At 42.0% G+C, this 26641-nt stretch overlaps 2 protein-coding genes across 3 annotated transcripts; both read left to right on the top strand.

The window, feature by feature from the left end:
• Positions 1 to 1660: 1660 nt before the first annotated feature.
• LOC115560248 (interferon-induced, double-stranded RNA-activated protein kinase) lies at positions 1661 to 14318 on the top strand. Of its 2 annotated transcripts, XM_030379572.1 has the most exons (17): positions 1661 to 2516; positions 2948 to 3238; positions 3351 to 3474; positions 3568 to 3644; positions 3721 to 3885; positions 5909 to 6029; positions 8734 to 8795; positions 8886 to 8934; positions 9027 to 9058; positions 9141 to 9200; positions 9303 to 9422; positions 9513 to 9638; positions 9733 to 9934; positions 10970 to 11110; positions 11215 to 11313; positions 11412 to 11474; positions 11593 to 14318. In XM_030379572.1, the coding sequence occupies exons 1-17, from the start codon at positions 2371 to 2373 to the stop codon at positions 11746 to 11748; spliced, it is 2034 nt and encodes a 677-aa protein (XP_030235432.1). In that variant the 5' UTR covers positions 1661 to 2370; the 3' UTR covers positions 11749 to 14318. The 2 variants fall into 2 exon arrangements, with proteins under 2 accessions (XP_030235432.1, XP_030235434.1); XM_030379574.1 differs by having other exon boundaries at positions 3733 to 3885; positions 11412 to 11624.
• A 2294-nt stretch (positions 14319 to 16612) lies between these two features.
• On the top strand, positions 16613 to 26021 carry LOC115560250 (interferon-induced, double-stranded RNA-activated protein kinase). The gene is made up of 17 exons (XM_030379576.1): positions 16613 to 17439; positions 17869 to 18159; positions 18272 to 18395; positions 18489 to 18565; positions 18654 to 18803; positions 19955 to 20075; positions 22881 to 22942; positions 23033 to 23090; positions 23181 to 23212; positions 23295 to 23354; positions 23457 to 23576; positions 23666 to 23791; positions 23886 to 24087; positions 24694 to 24834; positions 24937 to 25035; positions 25135 to 25197; positions 25316 to 26021. The coding sequence occupies exons 1-17, from the start codon at positions 17333 to 17335 to the stop codon at positions 25472 to 25474; spliced, it is 1992 nt and encodes a 663-aa protein (XP_030235436.1). The 5' UTR covers positions 16613 to 17332; the 3' UTR covers positions 25475 to 26021.
• The last annotated feature ends 620 nt before the right edge of the window (positions 26022 to 26641 follow it).

The following is a 26641-nucleotide window of genomic DNA, read 5'->3' on the forward strand; positions in this document are numbered from 1 at the left end:
AGAGGGAACATTTCCATGTTTGGAAAGGTATACATGACCAGGTGACCACGACTCATAGTTTCGACTCAAACTCGTCCCCTTCATGGCCCGGCCCATCCGGTTCAACAGACTTGCTCTAACACCAATTCATATTTTTGTGCAGTTGATATAATAATATGTATATTAACAAACCAACATAACTTGACATTCATTTGGTGGTCGTGACATGGTTTGTAAATACATGTATATGCATTATATACAATAAGGAGTGGTATTTTAGAACAATTTCACCAGATGGGCGGGGACATGTTGTGAGATGAGCTGATGTGGACGTAGACACCCGGAAATCAAAACTAGAGTCTTACTGTACGTTCACACCAAAAGCTTTAAAAGAGGGGAGAATGTGGGGGAGCTGGCGTTGGAAGATGCATGGGAGTGGGGAGGAGCAAGAGTGAAAAGGGAATGTTTCATTTTTAAAGTCAATAAGGAAATGGGGAGGATGGAGTTTGGGGAGGAGGGGGGGGTGGCCCCCTGTAGTGCACTGGCCAACTATACCACCGTGGATTCTACCAGTGCCAGAGATAGATATAAGTGTGTTAGCTCATGAGAGAACTGCAACATTTGGGGGCATTGTAAAGGAAAGGCTAACAAATGGGGACAGTACATACAAATATACACTGATGGGGCTCAAGACCCAAGGACTGGGAAGTCTGGGTTTGCTTTTTGTATCCCAGATTTGGATGTTGTTAAATATAGGCGACTGTCTGAGGGGGTTTCAGTTTACACCACAGAGGTGCTTGCAATAATCTGGGCTATGCAGTGGTTGGAGGAGGTAAGGCCAGGGCCAGTTGTAATATCCTCCTCTCCTCTGACTCTGCTTCAGTGCTGATGACATTGACGGAGGGAGGGCTTGGAGCCAGATCGGACGGTGGACCTCATGGTGGAGCTTCTTACCCTGATGTACAGGATTGAGCAGGCGGGAGAGTCAGTGGGGTTCATGTGGGTCCCAGCTCATGTGGGGATAGAGGGGAATGAGCTAGCTGATGGGGCAGCAAAAAGGGCTTTAAGAAGGGAAGATGTGGATGTAAAAGTGAGGCTGGGGTTAACTGAGTGTAGGTCAATTATCAAAAAGAACATCATGGCTGTGTGGCAGGGGGAGTGGGATAAGGAAAGGGGAGGCATTACTACAGCTTGCAGAATAGAGTCACAAGGAGCCAGTGTTTTTTGGGAAAGGAAAGGAGGCATACAGTCATGATGACCAGACTGAGGCTGGGGCATTGCGGACTGGCATGGGACTTGGGAAACAGGGAAATGGACTATGTGGAGTGTGTCAAAAACAGCAAACAGTAAAACATATCCTGATGGAATGTACTGGACTCACTCGACAGAGGGAACATCTGTATGCGGCAGTGGAAAGCCTGGGCACAACACCGGTTACACCAAAGAGCCTTCTAAATCCCATTGAGAATCAGCCTGGGACTATAAAAGCTGTCCTGGATTTCATAACGACCACTGGATTATTCCTATGGAAATAGGATGGACTGATTGCGTTTGAAATATATATAAATAAAAAAATATTTTTTGGTTGTTTGTGTGATTATTTATTTTTTGTCCTGTGGGTGACAGCAATGTGCCGCAAAGGCATACAGACTGCCGGATATTAAAAGAAGAAGAAGAAGAAAATGCGCGGGTTCTTTCACTTTGAAGGCATGCAAGCAATGTGTTTACAATCTGTAATTTTCCTGCTGTTACTTCGAAGTTTAACTTGTTAAAAGTATTTTATTTACCGTAAAAAGTACTCGGTTTCCTTTTGATAAACATCCAGAAGCCGTGTATCCGCAAGAAGGGAACTCCGCCGAGTTGATGAACATTGGTGAACGAGACGGCTGCTTTTCTATTTCCTGAGTTGCCCTCAGTGTCTCGTGATGAGCCGTCGCCATCTTTTGAATGACCCGAGGATTACATGCAAAGCCATTTAAATCACCAGCTCTATAATATTGTTTTGCTGGCCAGCACTTTACTTTAATTTACTTTTTTACTTTTTCTTGTTGCTAAAGACAATATAAGGACACTTGAAGACTTATTCTATTTTTTGGATAACAAGACCGTTCGGTATTTAGTTTGTTTATGGACTGAGAAAGACCATACGTTGTTGCTGTTGAGACATTTAAGTATTTGGTTTAACGTCCTAAAAAAAGGAAATGTTATTTTCGTATTCCAATTGTTAACCAAAACATAATTTAATTTCCATGTGCTTTAAATATACTGTTATATGGTGTATCCGATTTCCATTATGATGAAGAAGATGCGTTTCAGTCCAGCTGAATAAATCTGGATGATAGTACACTGCTATCACAACCCAAGTAAATTCTGTTTATTGGTTACACATGCATGATCACATACACTTGGGATATTTTGTCATACCACGCCATGGAATCAATCAACTACATCGCTAAACTCAATGAGTATGTGCAGAAAAGTGGCTGCGAGTTGAAGTACGACGACGTGGGTTCCGAAGGCCCTGCTCATATTAAAACGTAAGTTTGCTCCACAGTTACGCATAGGGTTTTTATTAAGCACCCATCTGTTGTATTTGATACTGTATATATTGGAGCTTGTTCAACATCGGATTGTTATTTGGACTCCGCTTCAGGGAGTTTTTTTTTTATTAACAGTTGTCCCATTAGCTTGGCCTACCTCTAACGCAAACCAACATCTGTTGTATTGTATTATGAATGTTTAGAAGGAATAATCACAGATGTCAATATCAAGGCATGCCTCCACCAACACATGCAATTGCCGTTATAGCAAGGCTGGGGTTATGTCTGGATAATAGGCCAATAAGACACAATGAGCATCACTTATCCCTTATCAGGATGTGTAAGAAGCCCTACTGCTCAACCTTGTACAACACTGTAGACTACTCTTTCAGCCCTTATAAAAAATGGTTTTAAAATGTGTCCCTCAGGTTTACTCAAACGGTGATATTAAACGGCAAACCATACCCAGAGGGCGTTGGAAAAAACAAGGAGGAGGCCCGGCAAATTGCAGCCAAACACGCTTTAGAGAGCGTTTTGGGGACAGACTCAGACCACTCCCATGTCTCGGGGTGGTCCATGAGGGACGCTACAGAGCCAATTAATCAGGCAAGGCTCACCCAACCCAACTACAAATGCTGGATCTACGAGCACAGTCAGAAGAACCGGGTTCGTATACGGGCACTGGAGTCCACCGCGATGGAACTAGGCCACACTAAACAGTAAGTCCCTGCGACTGCGGTTAGTCCCTTCATTACCCATCTGTTGAGCTAGCCATTCGGCTCAGAATGTCTGTTTTCAGATGTTGCAAGTTGTGCTTGTCTGTGTTTTCAGTTGTTGTAAGTTTGTGATTGACGGTACGGAGTACCCGTCTGGCTCTGGGAGAACGAAGAAGGAGGCAAAGGAGGACGCAGCCAGGCTTGTATATGAGAAGATATGGAGAAATCCACTCTCAAATGTAAGTGCAAGGTGGGAGTTGTGAATAGAGATGGTGTGTTCTGATGTAATAAGCACAATGTATAAAAGCATAATATAACTTCTTCTTTTAAAGACCGTAGATCAGAGTGGCAGTGTTGATCCATCGAGTCCTCAAACAAATGAATTGAATCAAGACATGTCGGAGGCAATGTGAGTACAGAGAGGATGAACACATCACACGGTGGACGATCGATTCTTGATTAAGTGTTGATGTTTTTGTTATCAGTCTATCCCCCAGTGGTTCATCTGAAAATATGGAGGTGAGCTTCAGAGAGCCTTCTGGCTTGACTGAGCTTACATACTTAGGACTGTACAGCCAGCATCAGCAGGAGAACATGTGCAACATGGACTCTTCATTGGTGGAAAGATGTGGTCCTTCACACTGCCCTCAGTGAGTATCAACAGTAATGTGAGAGAGAATAAAAAATGTATTGTGTACTTTCACGATCCTAGTGTTGGGCAGTGTTAAGCTGGTGGGTAACTGGTTGTCATGGTAACCGTGGGAGTGGCTCACTGCAGGTGAGCCTCGATTAGGGTCACCTGACGGATCCAAGATGGTGTCTGAATAGACAGCATGGTGCCCAGACTTGGGCCATGTTTATACGTAGCAGGGTATTTATAGAAACAAATATTTCCCCCCCTCCGTTTTCAAAAATAACATTGTGCACACAGCATCGTTTTCAAAAAAGTTGTCGTTTACATCAAAACGCATAAATACGCCGTTGAGCGCCATTATAACTTTGCCAAACCTATGGGCGGCAGTGTAGTAGAGCTTAGATCGGGCCCAGAAAATCAAGCCCGACCCGGCCCGAGCCCGTGCACGTTCTGTCCGAGCCCGATTTCAACCTGACTTTTTTTTTTAATACATAACTCTGTACACATTTGTTACTAGGCCTACTCTGCTAAATATATATGTAAGGGATGTATAGAACGCCGGTCATTATCGGGAAAATAAGCCCCGACAGGGCGAAGGTGTCTTGCTTCGCCCTGAAGGGGCTTATTTTCGACAATGACCGGCGACGTTCTATACATTATCCCGCTTATTACACAGCTACTTGCCAAAACGAAAAAAAAACTTCACATGGTGTGTCTTTTTACAATTTTTTCGTTACCAGCATTCTTAGTGTTGATCAGCAGAGAAATAATTTCTCTGCAAAGACGCTGACGTCGCTTAGCAACGGAAGACGCTGGGCTTGACAAGTCACCGGACTACTACCCATGCAAGTTAACGGAGCATTCCACGGCATTGAGAAGACCCGTGTAATAAAGGCCTATAATATTTCTGTTTATGGCATAGATTTCTCCTCAGATTAGGCCAATAAACCAATGATAAAAAGAAATATAAAATCGTCGATCAAAGGCCCGGCCCGAGGATAGTGGTGGGAAATATTGGCCAGCTCGGGCAGATAATCTAAACTCCAGTAGGGATAAGGATACAGCCATGCAAGCCAATCAGAATCCTCAGAATCAACAATAACGAATAACACATGCGTCTTCCTGTAACAAACAAACTGTAAACATAGGGCGCTCATATGACGTCAAGCATTTCCTGGCGCATAATGTGACGCTTCAGAACCTAAAACCCAGTTTCTCCCTGTTGACACGACAACACATAACCGGCGTTTTCAGAAATCTCCACTTTGGCCGGAGTTTTTTAGAAATGATCGTTTTCTGTGACAAAAACTGCGTTTTCGTGTAAATGAGAGGCCAAACTGCGTGGAAATATCTGCGTTTTCCCTTCGTGTAAACGGGGCCTTGGTTACACTCAGAAACCATAAGACTATGTAAAGCATACAAGGACAGTACCAGGATTAGGGATTCCTACAGGGAACGTGACCACTCCTTTGTCGTGTATGTTTGTCAAGTGATGGTCTATGTTATGTGTCAAACAATAACCAAACGGGACAGGCTACCGTTTACCCCAACGCTTGGGCTATCCCTCAACAAGAGGGAGGACTAGAGCTCGCCAGGAACCCAGGTGTGTCACTGCTCACGTGGCCGGAAGCTAGTTGCCTGCCTGCTGTGGTTTGTTACCACTTACGTGTCTCGACTCCCGCCTAGACAGAGAGCCATTTTGAATATACCAGTGGGGTCGTGACAGTACACAATTCATTAAACCGGAAGGTACAACTGTTTTATGATCCAATGTTTTCCATCTTAATTGCTTGTGTCACTTTTATGTTTGAAAATATAATTATTGTTTTTAAGTAACTTTTTTGGGGTCTGACTGTTTCCTACCTATTTCCTTCATCTTACATGGGAGAAAGACGATCTGAAAGTATACGTAAATTATCGCAAGAATTGTTTATGCCAACAATATACATAAAAAAGATTAGATAAACAGTTGGATCAATAACCCCCTCCATGGTCCCCATGGAGGGACCTTACTGTAAATATTCTGTTTTTTTCTACAGGTTGGTTATTGACGGTAGGGAGTACCCTGAAGTCGAGCGGAAGCCTGCAAAGGTGGCCAAAAAAAGGACAGCAAAGGAGGCCTTGTCTGTGCTCCAAGAGTCGTCAGACTGGGACAGCAAGGTACTTATGTCTCTCTGCCTCTCAATTCACATTCAAAAAAGGTTAAATGGCATGAGAAACAAAATTTACATTGCCAAGGCGGGATACTTTCTCCGTCTCTGTGCCTCCTGAAAAAATACTCGCCTTGAAGTAGTATTTTCGCCGGCGGAAACGTTAATTACCTTATATGTGAATGAGGAATAGAAAGTCGGTATTTCACATAATTTCAGTGGCCGTGTTGATGACGCTATGGTCTGCATTTGCATGTCATTGAGTGGCACCCTAAATGAATCAGCCTGTCGCCTTTTTTGCTGACTGGTTACAAAAATATTTAAATGTTGGCACTGCTTTTCAGAGTCATTCGAGTTGAACGCTAAAAGATAGGTCTCTTCATAACCCTAAAAGTATTCATAATACAAAAAAGATGTATTAATATTATTTACAACAGTTGTAGCTGAACGTTATAGGGTCCCGGCATTCCACTCCCTGTTTTCTCAATTAAACACAGAAATCAACTACATTGGACCCAGTGTTTGTTATACAGAGCTGCAAACTTGTCGCTTTTCGGCGACAATCGCCGTTTTCTTGGTCAATTTGGTCATTCACGTGAATCGTGTAGAACCGGAGAGTTTTGTTTTTGGGGGGGGGGGGGGGGGGGGGGGTCCAGAATAATAGAAAAATTATTGGATCGTTCTTATAATTGACATTTCTCTGGGCCAATCGGAATCTCAGCACTTGCTTCAGAATCTTTCTTATAATTGACATTTCTCTGGGCCAATCGGAATCTTGAAGCACACAGCGCCAACTGAGCTCGCCATTGGATGAGACGGTCGCCTACCGCTCATGCGCGCCAAACAACTCAAGAGAGCTTGCGAAACCCTCGTCCAGAGGGGTGTTCCACGAACGGAGGTTTAACAAACACTGAGTTAACGCTGAACTCTAGGTTGATTTCCCCTGTGCCGACTAACCCAGAGTTTTCGGTTCCACAGCAGCGGTTATGCATTAGTTCAATCAACTCGGGGTTGGTTAACACAGGGTTGTGCGCGTCACCGCCAAACCTAAAAAGACGTGATGTATGGATCATGGAAACCCTGTTCGAAATGGCGAAACGGGCCGCTTATTTCAATGAAATGGAACTTCAGGTTCTCCTGGAGAGCTATGACGAGGAGAAGGACATTATCACAAGAAAAGGGAACGCTAAAGCCTCTGCAACCCGGAGAACCAAAGCCTGGCAGCGGATCGCTGACCGCGTAAATGCGTTAGTTACACCTCAAAAGCATGATCCTTAATATTTGAGCCATGAATATATAAATATCCCAGTTAAGCATTCTTAAAGATCCTACCACATAACCCCTTTCTTCTAAAGAAATATGTACTCCGATGGCTTCCAAGCGGTCAGCGGATCAAGTATAGAAATGAAGTATAAAAAACATAAAAACTGGTAAGCTTTTGCCACCATCGTATTGGTATAAATTTAAATTAGCCATTTTTTTAAGCAAATCGTGAATAGGCCGACAGTCGGCAGACTGGATCTGGCCCTCAAATTGTCTTGACCCCGGTGGAGGAGCTGTTAATAAACATAAATTCAGGGCGCCCTGGCATGGAGGTGGTACCTGGAGGTACCTACCTCCTCAGAGAGTCAGGGGCCATACCCCACTGGTTGAATGTAGGTTTTTGCCTTCGAAGTAACACATGCAAACCATGTGCTTGCCACAGCGCATACTATTCCAAATGTTTCTTTTTTTGGTAACTGGGTAGAAAACCTAAAAGTGACAATTCATCAACTTCACAGAATAATAATTATTTTTTGTCTCTAAAAATGGTGAGTTGTAAATAAAATATTTTTTATAAGCCTTAAGGATGTTTTGACATTAATTTTTGATAAAGAGTTTTGTTAAGTCACGCTTAGAGTAGTGTCATTTGTATATTACAATAAAAAAAAAATCCCCCCGTGACACTCACCTTTTTTCCTCTGAGGAGTTTGCAGGTCTGGTTATATGTGAAATAAAGCAACACAAGACGCTCTCTTTCTCCGGTAACGCAGTCTTTCGCGACGCCTTTCTTCTTCGTCATTTCTTCTATTTGTCTCTAACTCATGCTCCAATCTTTCATTGATCGATGCTTCTGATATTGTGGATGCATGGACCAATGAGTCATCGTTGCAGAAACATTTAAGATGATCGCGATGAGTTCTGCCTCCGTGCTGTCTGCGGTCAAACAAAACAAACAAAGTGACAGCGGCCACACTTATCCCCCCTCTTGCGACCTTAGACCCGAAGCCATATCTTGCCCCTTGTTAGCCCACCCCCCTATACCCCCCCGTTGATTCTACTGATGTCGGAACGACATCGATGTCTGCATATAAAGCATCAAGTGTGAATAAGTGTGAATGACCCTCAGGGTCGAACCTTCTGATATACAAATTTAGAGAAAAGTGGAGGACATGTGTGAAAAAGGCTTATCTGTCGCTCTGTCTCTCGGCCTCTGAAATTCAAATCCATACAAGGTTAAATGGCATGAGAAACTAAATTTACCTTGCCAAAGCGGTTGAGCAATACAGAAACAATACACCTCTCTGCCTTTCTCTGTCTGCCTCTCTGTGTCTGTCGCTCTGTCTCTCTCGGTCTGTCTCTCTCTCTCTGCCTCTCTTGATAGATGGAGGGATAGATAGTTTGTTCTCCACCTGTTCACCACTAAATAATGCCTATTACTGTTATTATTTCAGGCAAATGGGAAGTCTGCCAAATTGGAAGAGGATAGCACATCTAATAAAGCAACATCAGACGTGTAAGGATTCAAAAGGAACCATGACATACCAACTACTAGTAACTTTGCTTTCCAGAAGTTAATTCTATATCCTTGTTTTTAATCACTAAGGGCATCCTCCGCATCTGGTAGCTGGAACAATTCCTCTGCACCTCCCAAGGTACCAATTGCTTTTTTGGAAAGTTGCATTTCATGGGTTACTCATTTGATGTGTTTCTCAGTTATAACATTTATATTTTTCCTATTATAAAGGAAGAAAAATTGGGTATCAAGGCTAAAATCAAGTAAGTCATTTAAATATTCCTCAAAATTGCCATGTCTGTACACTTTCTTTAATCTGAATTGTGATTATTGCTGTTTTGGTAGACTTGGAGAGAAATTCAACAAAGAACCATCCAATACACCAAGAGGTCCAACTACTTCTAGGTAAGGCAAACGCGAACCTCCACCTGCAAATGTCTGTTTGTTTTGCATGATAATGTTTCTATGAATGTGTGGGGAGAAAATAACTCGTCTTACTTTCAATAGGTTCTTAACAGAATACGACAATATTAAGTGTATTGGGAAAGGGGGCTATGGTGACGTTTACAAGGCAAGGACGAAACACTTGGATACGTATTGCGCGGTCAAGATAGTGCCCTATAAAGAGTAAGAGTCTTCCAACTTTTATCTCATTGTATAGTTTTTTTGCTCATTTTACCTAAATTAATATTTTCATGATACCACTCATTTGATCAGGAATGCTCTGCGTGAGGCAAAGTTTTTAGCAAAGCTACAGCATCCTAATATCGTTCGATATTACACCTCCTGGATTGAGGATCAGAAAAACATTCCTCCCAACTGTGAAGGTTCCAGCTCTTCCCAGTAAGTAATTCTACCATTACAATTAGGTTCAACAGTAAACATTATCCGGCAAGCTACAGGTGGTTCACATTTTGACTTCTATCTTCATAACAAGGTCAAGCAGCGATACGTCCGGGCAGTACCTGTACATCGAAATGGAGCTGTGTGACATGAAGAATCTGCATGTGTGGATACAGGAGAAGAACTCATTGCATCAGGATCCCACTCGGAAGAAGGAGAGTTTAGGCATCATGAAGAAGATGATATGTGGCGTGGAATACATCCATTCCAAGAAACTAATGCACCGGGACCTAAAGGTGGCATACAGTTTGGGTTACATTTATGGCCTTTTTCCACCGACGGTACCAGCTCTACACGCCACGACTTAGCGTGGCAAGACTTGGTTTGGTTCCAGGCAAGGCACGTCGTGATTCCATCTAGAATAAAGTACCTCTTCAATGTGGGCAGGTCATCATAGCACGCATGCGCGAAACTGCTGTGACATACTTATCCACACGACACATAAAGGGCTTTGCTTGGGGCAGGAGCGTGTCCAACTCTGTCACGGTCCAAGACGTGTTCTTGCGCTGATGCTTGTATTTATAGTAGCCAGTGGGTGTCAGGCTCGGACGTCGCGTTCATCATGACTCGTCCAGTGGCCTTGTCACACTAAAATTGTACCGGGGGCGAAAATTGTACCGCCTACGTAATCCGCGTCGAAACATTACGTCATCGATCGACGTGATTGTCCGTTGCCAGGCAGGTTTCAAAAAACATTCTCGCTCATGTTGCAAAAGACGAAATAACAAACCAGATAACACTTGTTTTTACTTTATATTTGTATTGTATCGAATTGTTTAATCGAAATGAGCTAGTAAACTGAGTGTTTAAAGTGTATCAACGTTTATATTTGTATTGTATTTAATTGTTTGGATCGAATTTAGCTAGTAAACAGAGTGTTTAAAGTGTATGTAGTCTCGTCCTCGTCGCTCGTCGTTCGACGCGATCGTCCGTTGCCAGGCGACGTTCGACGCGATCGTCCGTTGCCAGGCGACGTTCGACGCGGATTACGTAGGCGGTAAAATTTTGATTTTTAAAATCAGTGGCCAGCAGGCTGTTAACATCATACAAAAGTATCAGATCAGCTCTCTTGGAACCTCGTCGGAGGTGAGAATAAAAAGGTACCAGTTAGCAGGTACCAGGTACCTCATTTTGGTGATCGAAACGTGAAAAAAGACGGGCTAAGTCAAGGCGAGTTGAGCTGGTACTGTCGGTGAAAAAAGGCCATTAGTTACTATGCCACATGGTTACCTCTTGATGAACAACTCAAATATTGTCTTTGTGACTTTCAGCCCTCTAACATTATGGTTGGATTGGATGGAGAGGTGAAGATCGTGGATTTTGGTCTGGTGACGGCAGAGAGTGACGAGGAAGGCAATGTGTTGGAGAAAACGATGGGCAGGGGCACTAAATCGTTTATGCCGCCTGAACAAGTGAGAACACCCGTTTTATGAACTAAAAAAAACAAAACATTTGTAATAAAGTGAAGCATAAAGGATATCTCTTATCAATGATCTTTATCTGTGTTTTATTACAGAGGTACAAAAACGTATACAACAATAAGGTGGATATATTTGCATCCGGCTTGGTATATTTGTCGATGCTGTGGAATTGCTCCAATCATGAAATGAGTAAAGTAAGTCTGTTATAGATGGCATTATTTAATCATATCTTTGAACACCATATCAAGTATTATGTTAATAAATTAATTAATATTCTTTTTCATGTTAACAGCGTTGGGAGGACATCAGAAAACAAAAAATTCCAGCAGACTTCACACGGTCATTTCTTGAAGAGGTCAAATTAATTTGTACTTTCATGCGTAGACCTACAATTATGCTGGTCCACTTTTACGATACTGCCATGTATGACGACCTAGCATGCTTTAATATATATTTGTTATGTCTGTTTGCAGTCAGTCCTAATTAAATCGATGCTACATGAAAATCCTGAATCCCGACCCTCTGCTGAGGAGATAACGGCTAACCTGGAGCGGTGGGATCTTCCCACAGCGAGACCAACCAGAACCAATTGGGCGGACAAGGCCTGGTCATCAGCGCCCTATTCTTAATAATCTATTAACTGCACTATGTAACTTTGTCACTCCGACGGCGGAGGAGAAATATGGAGCCGTTTTATGTTTATGTATATTAGGGTTGCCGCGGTGTGGACATTTTCATACCAATACGCTCGTGTCAACACCGGTATAAACGGTATTAACTTTGAAACTATAGGTCAACCGCCATCTTCTCCGTCAACTCTCCTCTCACACTCGGTGACAGCGGCTGGCAGCGCGCCAATTCTCGGCGTCTTATAACGTTCTCCGCGGGGTTTGTTTACCGGCGTTGCTATGGTTACCGGTCTTGTAAGGAAGCACGTCAATTCTCGGCGCGACAATTCTCCCGCACAGAGCAGAACTGTGGCCTATTCTACACATTTTAATTTTCTTAATTATAATTATATTCATTTTTACTGAATTTTTTTTTTACGCGAAACAGCGGCCAGCCGTGGCTGTCGTCGCAGCCAGCCAGCCGATACCAGCCAGGCGTCGCAGCCCGTCAATACGTCGTATAATTATCATACCATCCTACTAAAACATACAAAAATGTTAAAATGAAACAGGCCGATTGCGTCAATAAGTTTGACTAAAAGAGCAAAACTATGACCATCCGTGGAGAGAATCGAACACCGGCCTTCATGATTGCTAACCTAGCATTGGCTTCATATTATTGCACTTATATTTATGTTTATCACTCTATGACGAAGAACTTTCTGCATAGTATACGTTATTAGGCTTAATGACATTTAACAAAACAAATAGGCTTTATATAATATATAAAAGAGATTATTTGAATACGCCCCAAATTACAACTAATATATTTTATTGATACTGATAGACCAACTATTTCATCATTTAAACTGTACTTAAATAGAAAAATATTAAAACAATATTAGCATTAAAGAGCTTTAGGTAGCTTTCGCCAGAGAGCATGGCTTTCTGGTACTTCAACTGATGCAAAAAAAAAGTTCATAACATGCAAATCAACTGATTATATAGACTTTGAGCGAGCCAGCCAGTGACCACAGCGACTGAAAGCAGCCAGACGAGCGACCCACACAGCGACCAATGCGACCTACGTCGCGACCAATGCGACCTACGTCGCGACGCACGTCGTTGGCCACTCAGAGAGCTCGGCCCTACAGTACATTAGCCTGCCAGACGTCTACACCCACACAGACATACCTGTGACGAAAGACAATGTTCTTGTTGAGATGGACTTGAAAAGATGGTTGTAGCTGCGAAAAGAAGTACGGAGTCGCAGATCGACGCATATGTTGAGATACTGATCGGAGTGAACGCTCACTCTGCAATGGAGCCATGGAAGATAATCCACAACCAAGACGACGGGCCTTATGCTGTAAGACGACCCTCGGTTGGGTAGTTAATGGCCCTCTCAAGAAAGGTGACGATCACCACAAGTCAAGCCACTACAGTCAAAGGGCTTCAGTCAACAGACTCATGACAGCGGCATGGACAGCATGCTGCTGCAGCAATACAATTATGACTTTCCGGAGCAAGCCTAGAGAAGTCAGAAATGTCTCATGGACAATAAAGGACATTATTATTTAGGACTTTATTATTTTCTATGGTTGCCTATCTTGTGGGCCTCACCTAGATTGGTCGAGGTTTCTTATGTTATATGAAAGAGGACAGAAGGGGATTAGAATATACAAAATGATTCTATAGTTTTAGTTAGGTAATTGTCATCCCCCCCATGATGAGCAATTAGGGGCCGGAAATGTGAGTGCCGTTTTGCCATATTGTAATTTAGCCTCAGATTTAGATATTATATTATTTAGATGAATATATAGTGATTGATTATTATATTGATTGACTAATTGTTTTTCATAGTTTTGCATTTGTGTTTAATAACTGTTTAGTGAACTTGCTTTCATTGCTTAGTATTATTAGAGATGCATAGGATATATTAGTTGCTTTAGAGCGAGCTGTTATGACGTAGGCTTTCACGCAATTAGGGAGAGTAAAACTGTGTGTATTTGTATCATTTGTTTCATTCAGTAAAGACGGAGCGAACACACTGTTTCTCTACCGTCGTTTCAACACAGTAAACGCGTAGACCTTGTTCTTTCTGTCATGGTTAAGTGACTGAATTTGTTCAGAGATATCGACTGATCACAACAATGGAGCTTTAGCCACTACAGCTAAAGTTAGATAACGTTTCGCCTCATTGGATTTCCATCCCACCCAAGTGTTAGTTGATGACACCTTATCCCTGCCCTCACGCCCCTCCCGGTCTCTGACCCCCAGGGTTAGTTGATGACACCTTATCCCTGCTGGCCCTTCCCTGGCAGATCCCTTTCTCGCACTGCACTATTGATCAATGTTTTCATAACTACAGTAATTATGACTTGTGTGGTGAAACCATTGTGGCCAAAAAAAAAAAGTGTGGTGCCCTCCTTGTCTGTTAGGAGGGATAGGCACTGCCTTCTTTTTATTTACAAAGCCGCAATAATAAAAGCCATAACTAATACGTTTCAAACTAAATTAAAATCAGGAATTCACAATTTTCCTTTGTTAATCCATGTCTGTAATTGTGTAATAAACCGGTTTTACTTAAATTTATTGTGTCATCATTCTCATGTTGGATATAGTGTGGCAGTTTAAACTACTCCAGTACATATTTGATGAAAAAGAATGTGTTAGTGTTCTTAAAGAGAAAAAAATGTATGGAGATGTTAATGTAACCTGACCTACAGTTGTATCTGTAAGTCAGGTTCATTATACAAGTTTGCTGCAGTTTATTTTATTTTATATATATATTATATTTATATATATATATAGGGGGTGGCCGTTGATTTACATTCTGAACAACATTCGCTTCACAGAACTTGAGGTGAGCTGTAGGCTTGCTGCGCTAGGATACACTAAGGCAGTTATTGCTACTGCTGCAGCGTAAAGTCCCTTCAGATATAAAAGATGCTGGGAAAAAATCCCCCAAATTAGCAACTAAATCACTAAAATGTAGTGTTTACTTCTCGCTACCATCAATCTATTTTGGACTCAATTAAAATACTTCAGACAACAACAACCCTCATTGACAACAATGCAACCACAAAAACAATAACACAAACAGTACACAAGAACATGAAAGCTACAATATTAAATAAGCAAGGCAGCTCACTACACTGCCTCCCATGCATGTCATTGCATATGTAATATTGTACATCCCTAATATGGCACTTTTTAAAATTGCATAGACCCCTTAATACAAAGCATTGGTTATCATTTAGCAATAAGCCTTTTTTAGCTTAATCAATGAATCAATATATTCATTCAATAGATACAAGTATTTAATATACGATTATTACTTAATATACTTGGTGATTAGGACCACTAGGGAGATTTGTTGGTTTACGAGTGTTTAAGGTGAGTGCCTTAACCTAGGGCTGTGACATTTCTCACCAGGCCTTCAGCACATGCTGGTCTGTGGAAAACAGCATTCCCAAACAGCGAAGGCAGGATTCCAGTGAAACAGCTTGCCTTGGAGCACCTGGTCATATGGACCAAGGTATTCAGTAGACCAATCAGAACCCATGGCTTTAGAACTGTACACTGCACCCAACAATCAGTGAGCAGAGGACTTCACAATGAGTTGACTGCCGTTCATGGAAGTCAAAGGTCGTAGCCATCAAGCACTTTTGTTGGTTTGGGGAGGGGGGTGGGCCCCTGTAGTGCACTGGCCAACTATACCACCGTGGATTCTACCGGTGCCAGAGATAGATATAAGTGTGTTAGCTCATGAGAGAACTGCAACATTTGGGGGCATTGTAAAGGAAAGGCTAACAAATGGGGACAGTACATACAAATAAACACTGATGGGGCTCAAGACCCAAGGACTGGGAAGTCTGGGTTTGCTTTTTGTATCCCAGATTTGGATGTTGTTAAATATAGGCGACTGTCTGAAGGGGTTTCAGTTTACACCACAGAGCTGCGTGCAATAATCTGGGCTATGCAGTGGTTGGAGGAGGTAAGGCCAGGGCCAGTTGTAATATGCTCCTCTCCTCTGACTCTGCTTCAGTGGTGAAGACATTGACGGAGGGAGGGCTTGGAGCCAGATCGGACGGTGGACCTCATGGTGGAGCTTCTTACCCTGATGTACAGGATTGAGCAGGCGGGAGAGTCAGGGGGGTTCATGTGGGTCCCAGCTCATGTGGGGATTGAGGGGAATGAGCTAGCTGATGGGGCAGCAAAAAGGGCTTTAAGAAGGGAAGATGTGGATGTAAAAGTGAGGCTGGGGTTAACTGAGTGTAGGTCAATTATCAAAAAGAACATCATGGCTGTGTGGCAGGGGGAGTGGGATAGGGAAAAGAAGGGGAGGCATTACTACAGCTTGCAGAATAGAGTCACCAGGAGCCAGTGTTTTTTGGGAAAGGAAAGGAGGCATACAGTCATGATGACCAGACTGAGGCTGGGGCATTGCGGACTGGCATGGGACTTGGGAAACAGGGAAATGGACTATGTGGAGTGTGTCAAAAACAGCAAACAGTAAAACATATCCTGATGGAATGTACTGGACTCACTCGACAGAGGGAACATCTGTATGCGGCAGTGGAAAGCCTGGGCACAACATCGGTTACACTGAAGAGCCTTCTAAATCCCATTGAGAATCAGCCTGGGACTATAAAAGCTGTCCTGGATTTCATAACGGCCACTGGATTATTCCTATGGAAATAGGATGGACTTATTGCGTTTGAAATATATATATATATATATATATATATATATATATATATATATATATATATATATATATATATATATATATATATATATATATATTTTTTTTTTTTTGGTTGTTTGTGTGATTATTTATTTGTTGTCCTGTGGGTGGCAGCAATGTGCCGCAAAGGCATACAGGCTGTCAGAAATTAAAAGAGGAAGAAGAAAATGCACGGGTTATTTCTCTTTAAAGGCTGTTTACTTCGGAGTTTAACTTGTTAAAAGTATTTTATTTACCGTAAAAGGTACTCGGTTTGCTTTTGATAAAAATCCAGAAGCCATGTATCCGCAAGAAGGGAACTCCGCCGAGTTGATGAACATTGGTGAACGAGACGGCTGCTTTTCTTTTTCCTGAGTTGCCTTTCCTAGTGGCTCGTGAGACGCCGGCGCCATCTTTGGAACGACCCGAGGATTACAGGCAAAACCATTTCAATCACCAGCTCTATAATATTGTTTTGCTGGCCAGTACAATACACGGACACTTGAAGACTTATTCTATTTTTTTGGATAACAAGACCGTTCGGTATTTAGTTTGTTAATGGACTGAGAAAGACCATACGTTGTTGTTGTTAGAGACATTTAGGTATTTGGTTTAACGTCCTAAAAAAAGGAAATATATGTTATTTTCGTATTCCAATTGTTAACTAAAACATAATTTCATTTCCATGTGCTTTAAATATACTGTTATATGGTGTATCCGATTTCCATTATGATGAAGAAGATGCGTTTCAGTCCAGCAATTGTTGAATAAATCTGGATGAAAGTACACTGCTATCACAAACCCAAGTAAATTCTGTTTATTGGTTACACATGCATGATCACATACACTTAGGATATTTTGTCATACCACGCCATGGAATCAATCAACTACATCGCTAAACTCAATGAGTACGTGCAGAATAGTGGCTGCGAGTTGAAGTACGACGACGTGGGTTCCGAAGGCCCTGCTCATATTAAAACGTAAGTTTGCTCCACCGTTACGCATAGGGTTTTTATTAGGCAGCCCATCTGTTGTATTTGATACTGTATATATTGGAGCTTGTTCAACATCGGATTGTTATTTGGACTCCGTTTCAGGGAGTTGTTTTTTTTATTAACAGTTGTCCCATTAGCTAGGCCTACCTCTCATAACGCAAACTAACATCTGTTGTATTATATTAATGTTTAGAAGGAACAATCACAGATGTCAATATCAAGGCATGCCTCCTCCAACACATGCAATTGCCGTTATAGCAAGGCATGTCTGGATAATAGGCCAATAAGACACAATGAGCATCACTTATCCCTTATCAGGATGTGTAAGAAGAAGACCTACTGCTCAACCTTGTACAACACTGTAGACTACTCTTTCAGCCCTTATAAAAAATGATTTTAAAATGTGTCCCTCAGGTTTGCTCAAACGGTGATATTAAACGGCAAACCATACCCAGAGGGCGTTGGAAAAAACAAGGAGGAGGCCCGGCAAAATGCAGCCAAACACGCTTTAGAGAGCGTTTTGGAGACAGACTCAGACCAGTCCCATGTCTCGGGGTGGTCGATGAGGGACGCTACAGAGCCAATTAATCAGGCAAGGCTCACCCAACCCAACTACAAATGCTGGATCTACGAGCACAGTCAGAAGAACCGGGTTCGTATACGGGCACTGGAGTCCACCGCGATGGAACTAGGCCACACTAAACAGTAAGTCCCTGCGACTGCGGTTCGTCCCTTCATTGCCCATCTGTTGAGCTAGCCATTCGGCTCAGAATGTCTGTTTTCAGATGTTGCAAGTTGTGCTTGTCTGTGTTTTCAGTTGTTGTAAGTTTGTGATTGACGGTACGGAGTACCCGTCTGGCTCTGGGAGAACGAAGAAGGAGGCAAAGGAGGACGCAGCCAGGCTTGTATATGAGAAGATATGGAGAAATCCACTCTCAAATGTAAGTGCAGGGTGGGAGTTGTGAATAGAGATGGTGTGTTCTGATGCAATAAGCACAATGTATAAAAGCATAATATAACTTCTTCTTTTAAAGACCGTCGATCAGAGTGGCAGTGTTGATCCATCGAGTCCTCAAACAAATGAATTGAATCAAGACATGTCAGAGGCAATGTGAGTACAGAGAGGATGAACACATCACACGGTGGACGATCGATTCTTGATTAAGTGTTGATGTTTTTGTTAACCGTCTATCCCCCAGTGGTTCACCTGAAAATATGGTGGTGAGCCTCAGAGAGCTTTCTGGCTTGACTGAGTTTACATACTTGGGACTGGACAGCCAGCATCAGCAGGAGAACATGTGCAATGTGGACTTATTGGTGAAAAGATGTGGTCCTGCACACTGCCCTCAGTGAGTATCAACAGTAATGTGAGATAGAATCAGTAAATGTATTAGGGATCGACCGATACAGATTTTTTAGGGCCGATACGATACCGATATTTTTTCATCAGCCTTAGCCGATACTCCGATACGCCGATACCGATATTTAGAGCCGATATTTAGAGCCAATACTGCTTTTGCTCCCTCAATCAAAAAAATTACACTGATAACAAATGTTACAAGTCTCAATTTAAAAAAAGGAACATTTATTGAACTTCAATATAAAAAACAATATTTAACAAATAGTAAAAACAGGTGAGGTAAAACAAGTAAGAAAAATTAGATGAGCAATATTTAACAAATATTAAAAACAGGTGAGGTAGAACAAGTAAAAAAAAAAAAAAAGCGAAAAAATATCGGCGAATATCAGCCGCGTATCGGCCGATACCGATACACGTAAAAACCGCGAATATCGGCCGATAATATCGGCCGACCGATATATCGGTCGATCCCTAAAATGTATTGTGTACTGTTACGATCCTAGTGTTGGGTAATGTTAAGCTGGTGGGTAACTGGTTGTCATGGTAACTGTGGGAGTGGCTCACTGCAGGTGAGCCTTGATTAGGGTCACCTGACGGATCCAAGATGGCGGACAGAAGCAAGATGGTGTCTGAATAGACAGCATGGTGCCCAGACTTGGTTACACTTATTGGAACCCATAAGACTATGTATAGCCTATTCGCCCTCAAGGTCAGTGCCAGGATTAGGGATTCCTACAGGGAACGTGACCACTCCTTTGTCGTGTATGTTTGTCAAGTGATGGTCTATGTTATGTGTCAAACAATAACCAAACGGGACAGGCTACCGTTTACCCCAACGCTTGGGCTATCCCTCAACAAGAGAGAGAAGGACTAGAGCTCGCCAGGAACCCAGGTGTGTCACTGCTCACGTGGCCGGAAGCTAGTTGCCTGCCAGCTGTGGTTTGTTACCACTTATGTGTCTCGACTCCCGCCTAGACAGAGAGCCGTTTTGAATATACCGGTGGGGTCGTGACGGTACACAATTCACTAAACCGGAAGGTACAACTGTTTTATGAACCAATGTTATCCATCTTAATTGCTTGTGTTACTTTTATGTTTGAAAATATAATAATTGTTAAGTAACTTTTTTTTTTTCTACAGGGGGGTTATTGACGGTAGGGAGTACCCTGAAGTCGAGGGGAAGACTGCAAAGGAGCCCAAAAAAAGGACGGCAAAGGAGGCCTGGCCTGTGCTCCAAGAGCTGTCAGACTGGGACAGCAAGGTATTTCTTTCTGCCTCTCAATTCAAAAAAGGTTAAATGGCATGAGAAACAAAACTTACATTGCCAATGCGGGTGAACAATACAGAAACAATAAGTCTCCCTCCATCTCTGTGCCTCCTGAAAAAATACTCGCCCTGAGGTAGTATTTTCGCCGTTGGAAACGTTAATTACCTTTTTATATGTGAATGAGGAGTAGAAAGTCGTATTTCACACCATTTCAGAGGCCATGTTGATGACACTTTGGTCTGCATTTGCATGTCATTGAGTGGCACCCTAAATGATAATAATGATAATAATGAGTCCCCTTTTTCGCTGAATGGTTACAAAAATATTTAAATGTTGGCACTGCTTCTCATAGTCATTTGTGGTGAACGCTAAAAGATAGGTCTCTTCATAACCCTAAAAGTATTCATCTTACAAAAAATATGTGTTATTTACAACAGTTTTAGTTGAACATTATAGGGTCCCGGCATTCCACTCCGTTTTCTCAATTAAACACAGAAATCAACTACATTGGACCCAGTGTTTGTTATATGTGAAATAAAGTAACACAAGACGCTCTCTTTCTCCGGTAACGCAGTCTTTCGCGACGCCTTTCTTCTTCGTTTCTTCTATTTGTCTTTAACTCATGCTCCAATCTTTCATCAAACGATGCTTCTGATATTGTGGATGCATGGACCAATGATGCATCGTTGCAGAAACATTTAAGATGATCGGATGAGTTCTGCCCATTCTGCCTCCGTACTGTCTGCGGTCAAACAAAACAAACAAAGTGACAGCGGCCGCACTTATCCCGCCTCTTGCGACCTTAGACCCCAAGTCATATCCGGCCCCTTGTATGCCCACCCTCCATATCTTAAATTCTTGCTATAAGGTCTGCTGCAATGTTAGAAATCGTTCAGTATTAAATAAATATTTGGTTTAAAAAAATCTATGTATTTTATGGAAAAGCAAGACAAAAAAGTTTATAAAGGACATTTACTGAATTTTCCGCACTATAAGGCGCACCGGAGTATAAGACGCAGCAGCTAAATTGAATGAGGTGTACATATATAAGCCGCACTGGACTATAAGCCGCAGGTGTTTTAATGTTTAATTACCATCAGGGCTGGCCCGAATGCCATTTTTCAGGCTTCGAATACTCGTTGGTTTTTCTGAGCGAATATTCGAACACCATCAAAAACAACATGAATAATCCCTATACTCCCTGGAACCGATTTTGACAGTATCTGCATATTTTGTTGAATATTTAATAGCTTTTCAACGTTAATTAGTAGGCCTAAGTAGGTTGAAGTTCCTTAGTTTTTCCCCGTGAAAGCGAACAGCTGTTGTTCCGTTCCAAATCAACTGCCATCTCAGCCCTTACGGGAGCTTTTCCATTCATCCTGGAACGTGCATCTTTTCAGGGAATTTGTACAATAAATCCATAACAAATACCGAATAATGATTGTCTTATGTGTCCATATTATATCCATTATATTGTCCGGGTATTCCCAAGACGCTCACGCTCTGCAGCAAGCCAGTCACAGTTGATTGGCGCGGCGCTGTACAGCGAACGTAAACAAACAACTAAGGTTAGCATTTCGTCAAGTATTACTTTTCCTCCCGAGATCCTGCTAATGTTGTGTTATAAAGTAAAGGGAAACAAAATATCTATTCTTCCTCCACCTCTCTCGCTTCTGTTCTTGGTGTCGCTGACGCTTATAGTTTGCCTCCCTCGCTCTTGTAATGTCACGTACGTGGAAAAAAAACAACGAAGCTCCAAATACTGATTTAAGCTTCGAATACTAATTTTCCGAGTGGCCGTTAGCTGTAAAAATCCATAGATTAGCCGCACCGTCATATAAGCCGCATAATCGAAAAATGGGAAAAAAGGCGCGGCTTATAGTCCGAAAATTACGGTAATTGTTTGATTTATGCAATGGTGAAAAATTCAAGCAAAATGAATGAAAAACAGCAAAAGCCACATTCGGTTTCGGCTTTCGGCCAAGTGTTTCAGTGTATTCGGTTTCGGCTTCGGCCAAGAATTTTCATTTCGGTGCATCCCTGATACAGGTTTAAAGGTTGGGTATGGGATTTGCGAAACGCCAGCAGATTTTGAAAATACACGACTCAAATGGTCCTACCCCCTCTCCTTCAACGCTGACTTTGACACCACCCATTCCAAGTACATGGACACGCAATCATGAGCAAACACAGATGCGCAAGAGTGAGCCATTAGCTAGTTAGCTAGCTCCAGTAGCTACCGCAGGATAACGACAAACGGAAGCTTGCTCTGGGTCACAAGCTTTGAGTACGTGCACGAAGGGGTCACGTGCGGGGGGAGGGGGAGTGCAGTACAACTGTTTGATTGGCGTACTTACTGTCCAATGCCACTCGGTGGGTCTGGAAATCATTGGCTGAAGTTTTCGAGCCCTGCCTGTTCAACAGATGATTGACTTGTTTAATTTTCATGTCAGTACTTCTAACTCAGTGGCTGTAAGTGGGTTATGATAAGGATTTCAAGTAATTTTGCAAAAATGCCCAAAAAAGAAAATTCCATGCCCAACATTTAAATGGCATGAGAAACTAAATTGACATTGCCAAAGCGGTTGAGCAATATAGAAACAATACACCTCTGTCTGCCTCTCTGTTTCTCTCTGCGTCTCTGTCGCTCTGTCTCTCCCCGTCTCTCAGTCTCTGTCTCTCTCTCTATGCCTCTCTCTCTATGCCTGTCTCTCTGCCTCTCTTGATAGATGGAGGGATAGATAGATTGTTCTCCACCTGTTCTCCACTAAATAATGCCTATTACTGCTATTATTTCAGGCAAATGGGAAGTCTGCCAAATCAGAAGAGGATGGCACAAATAATAAAGCAACATCAGACACGTAAGGATTCAAAAGGAACCATGACATACTAACTACTAGTAACTTAGCTTTCCAGAAGTTTATTTTATATCCTTGTTTTTAATCACTAAGGGCATCCTCCGCATCTGGTAGCTGGATTCAGTTCAGCAATTCCTCTGCACCTCCCAAGGTACCAATTGCTTTTTGGGAAAGTTGCATTTCATGGGTTACTCATTTGATGTGTTGCTCAGTTATAACATTTATATTTTTTATTATGAAGGAAGAAAAATTGGGTATCAAGGCTAAAATTAAGTAAGTAATTTAAATATTTCTCAGAATTGTCATGTCTGTACACTTTCTTTAATCTGAATTGTGATTATTGCTGTTTTGGTAGACTTGGAGAGAAATTAAACAAAGAACCATCCAATACTCCAAGAGGTCCAACTACTTCTAAGTAAGGCAAACACGAACCTCCACCTGCAAATGTCTGTTTGTTTTGCATGATAATGTCTGTATGAATGTGTGAGAAGAAAATAACTCATCTTACTTTCAATAGGTTCTTAACAGAATACGACAATATTGAGTGTATTGGGCAAGGGGGCTTTGGTCACGTTCACAAGGCAAGGATGAAACACTTGGATACGTATTGCGCGGTCAAGATAGTGCCGAATAAAGAGTAAGAGTCTTCCAGCTTTTATCTCATTGTATAGTTTGTTGCTCATTTTACCTAAATTAATATTTTCATGCTACCACTCATTTGATCAGGAATGCTATGCGTGAGGCAAAGATTTTAGCAAAGCTACAGCATCCTAATATCGTTCGATATTACACCTCCTGGACTGAGGATCAGGAAAACATTCCTCCCAACTGTAAAGGTCTCAGCACTTCCCAGTAAGTAATTCTACCATTACAATTAGGTTCAACAGTAAACAATATCCGGCAAGCTACAGGTGGTTCACGATTTGATTTCTATCTTCATAACAAGGTCAAGCAGCGATACGTCCGGGACTTTCCTGTACATCCAAATGGAGCTGTGTGAAATGAAGGATCTGTATGAGTGGATACAGGAGAAGAACTCATTGCATCAGGATCCCACTCGGAGGAAGGAGAGTTTAGACATCATGAAGAAGATGATATGTGGGGTGGAATACATCCACTCCAAGAATCTAATGCACCGGGACCTAAAGGTGGCATACAGTTTGGGTTACATTTATGGCCTTTTTCCACCGACAGTACCAGCTCTACACGCCACGATTTAGCATGGCAAGACTTGGTTTGGTTCCAGGCAAGGCACGTCTTGTTTCCATCTAGAATAAAGTACCTCTTCAATGTGGGCAGGTCGACATAGCACGCATGTGCGAAACTAAAGTGACATACTTATCCACGCGACACATAAAGGGCTTGGCTTGGGGCAGGAGCGTGTCCATCTCTGACACGGTCCAAGACGTGTTCTTGCGCTGATACTTGTATTTATAGAAGCCGGGTGTCAGGCTCGGACGTTGCGTACATCATAACCCGTCCAGTGGCCTCGCTCTCTGGCCAATCAGCGGCTAGCAGCCTGTTAACATCATACAAAAGTATCAGATCAGCTCTCTTGGAACCTCGTCGGAGGTGAGAATAAAAAGGTACCAGTTAGCAGGTACCAGGTACCTCATTTTGGTGATCGAAACGTGAAAAAAGGCGTGCTAAGTCAAGCAGCTGTTGAGCTGGTACTGTCGGTGGAAAAAGGACATTAGTTACTATGCCACATGGTTACCTCTTGACAACTCAAATATTGTCTTTGTGACTTTCAGCCCTCTAACATTATGGTTGGATCAGATGGAGAGGTGAAGATCGTGGATTTTGGTCTGGTGACGGCAGAGAGTGACGAGGAAGGCAATGTGTTGGAGAAAACGATGGGCACGGGTACTAGGTCGTTTATGCCGCCTGAACAAGTGAGAACACCCGTTTTATAAACTAAAAAAAAACATTTGTAATAAAGTGCAGCCTAAAGGATAGCTCTTATCAATGATCTTTATCTGTATGTTCGATTACAGAGGTACAAAAACGTATACAACAATAAGGTGGATATATTTGCATCAGGCTTGGTATATTTTTTGATGCTGTGGAATTTCTCCGTTCATGAAAAGAGTAAAGTAAGTCTGTTTATAGATGGCATTATTTAATCATATCTTTGAACACCATATCAAGTATTGTGTTAATAAATTAATTAATATTCTTTTTCATGTTAACAGCGTTGGGATGACATCAGAAAACAAAAATTTCCAGCAGACTTCACACTGTCATTTCCTAAAGAGGTCAAATTAATTTGTACTTTCAAGCGTAGACCTACAATTATGCTAGTCAACTTTTACGATACTGCCATGTATGACGACCTAGCATGCTTTAATATATATTTGTTATGTCTGTTTGCAGTCATTTCTAATTACATCAATGCTACATGAAAATCCTGAATCCCGACCCTCTGCTGAGGAGATAATGGCTAAGCTGGAGCGGTTGGATCTTCCCACAGCGAGACCGATCAGAACCAATTGGGCGGACAAGGCCTGGTCATCAGCGCCCAATTCTTATTAGTCTCTTGTTAACTGCACTATGTAACTTTGTCACTCTGACGGCGGAGGAGAAATAGGGAGCCGTTTTATGTAACCCACTAAGATGTCCACTGCTTACTTTATTCTTTTTATTTTATTCTATTTCATTTATAATTTTCTATTTTTTATAATCTTATCTTCTATGCTTCCAATCAAAGCGGTCCAAACTTTATTTTAAACAAAAAAAATGTTTTTACATAGTTTTGTCATTAGCTGTGTTCGAAATCGTTCACTATTCCCTATATAGTGTTCATGATATAGTGCACTAAATAGGGAACGAACAAACGAGAATTCGGACACCACGCTGTACATTTCTAAACGTCATTTGCGTCAGTAAATGCGCCGGGTATTTGTGTGACGCAGACAGACGCGCCCAAATTATGTAAACAAACGGGCACCCACGAGGAAAGCTGGAGGTTGTATTGATGTTAAATGTTACGTTTCCTTGATCAAGGTTTTTTTTAATACAGTTTTAATGTTACATTTTTTATGTTAAATCCCAAATAAATTGTTGACATTTCTAAACGAAAGCCGGTGATCATTAAATGTTTTTGTTTTCGCGGTTATTCCGCCTCTTCTTCTCCGGAAAAACACGACCTCATTGCATTGTGGTATACGGGAGTAACATGTAGAGTACATTGTATGTACACAAAAATTTTGGGTATTTTAAGTGCACTATATAGTGCATGAAATTAACCACTGAGTATTCGAACATTTGAAGGAGCCTTTGGGACAGCCTTGACGCGTCGCAGTGACGCAATTGCCCTTCGAAGGATGCGTCCCCTGAAGTGAGACACAGCCGATATATTAGTTGCTTTAGCGTGCTGTTATGACGTAGGGTTTCGTGCATTTAGGGAGAGTAAAACTGTATTTATATAATTTGTTTCATTCAGTAAAGACGGAGCGAACACTGTTTTTCTACCGTCGCTTCAACACAGTAAACGCGTGTAGACCTCGTTCCTTCGGTCATAGAGTGGTTAAGTGACTGAATATGTTTAGGGATATTTACTGATCACAACAATGGAGCTTGAGCCACTACATTAAGTAGAAAAACAGTTTGCCGAGGGAGAGAGAACATCATCGGAAGCTGAGGGAAGATGTGCGGCGCTGGACTAGATTGGATGAAGCCAGCCAGCCTGAGGAAGAAGTA

The sequence above is a fragment of the Gadus morhua genome, chromosome 15, assembly GCF_902167405.1.
Source record: "Gadus morhua chromosome 15, gadMor3.0, whole genome shotgun sequence".
Lineage (NCBI taxonomy): Eukaryota > Metazoa > Chordata > Actinopteri > Gadiformes > Gadidae > Gadus > Gadus morhua.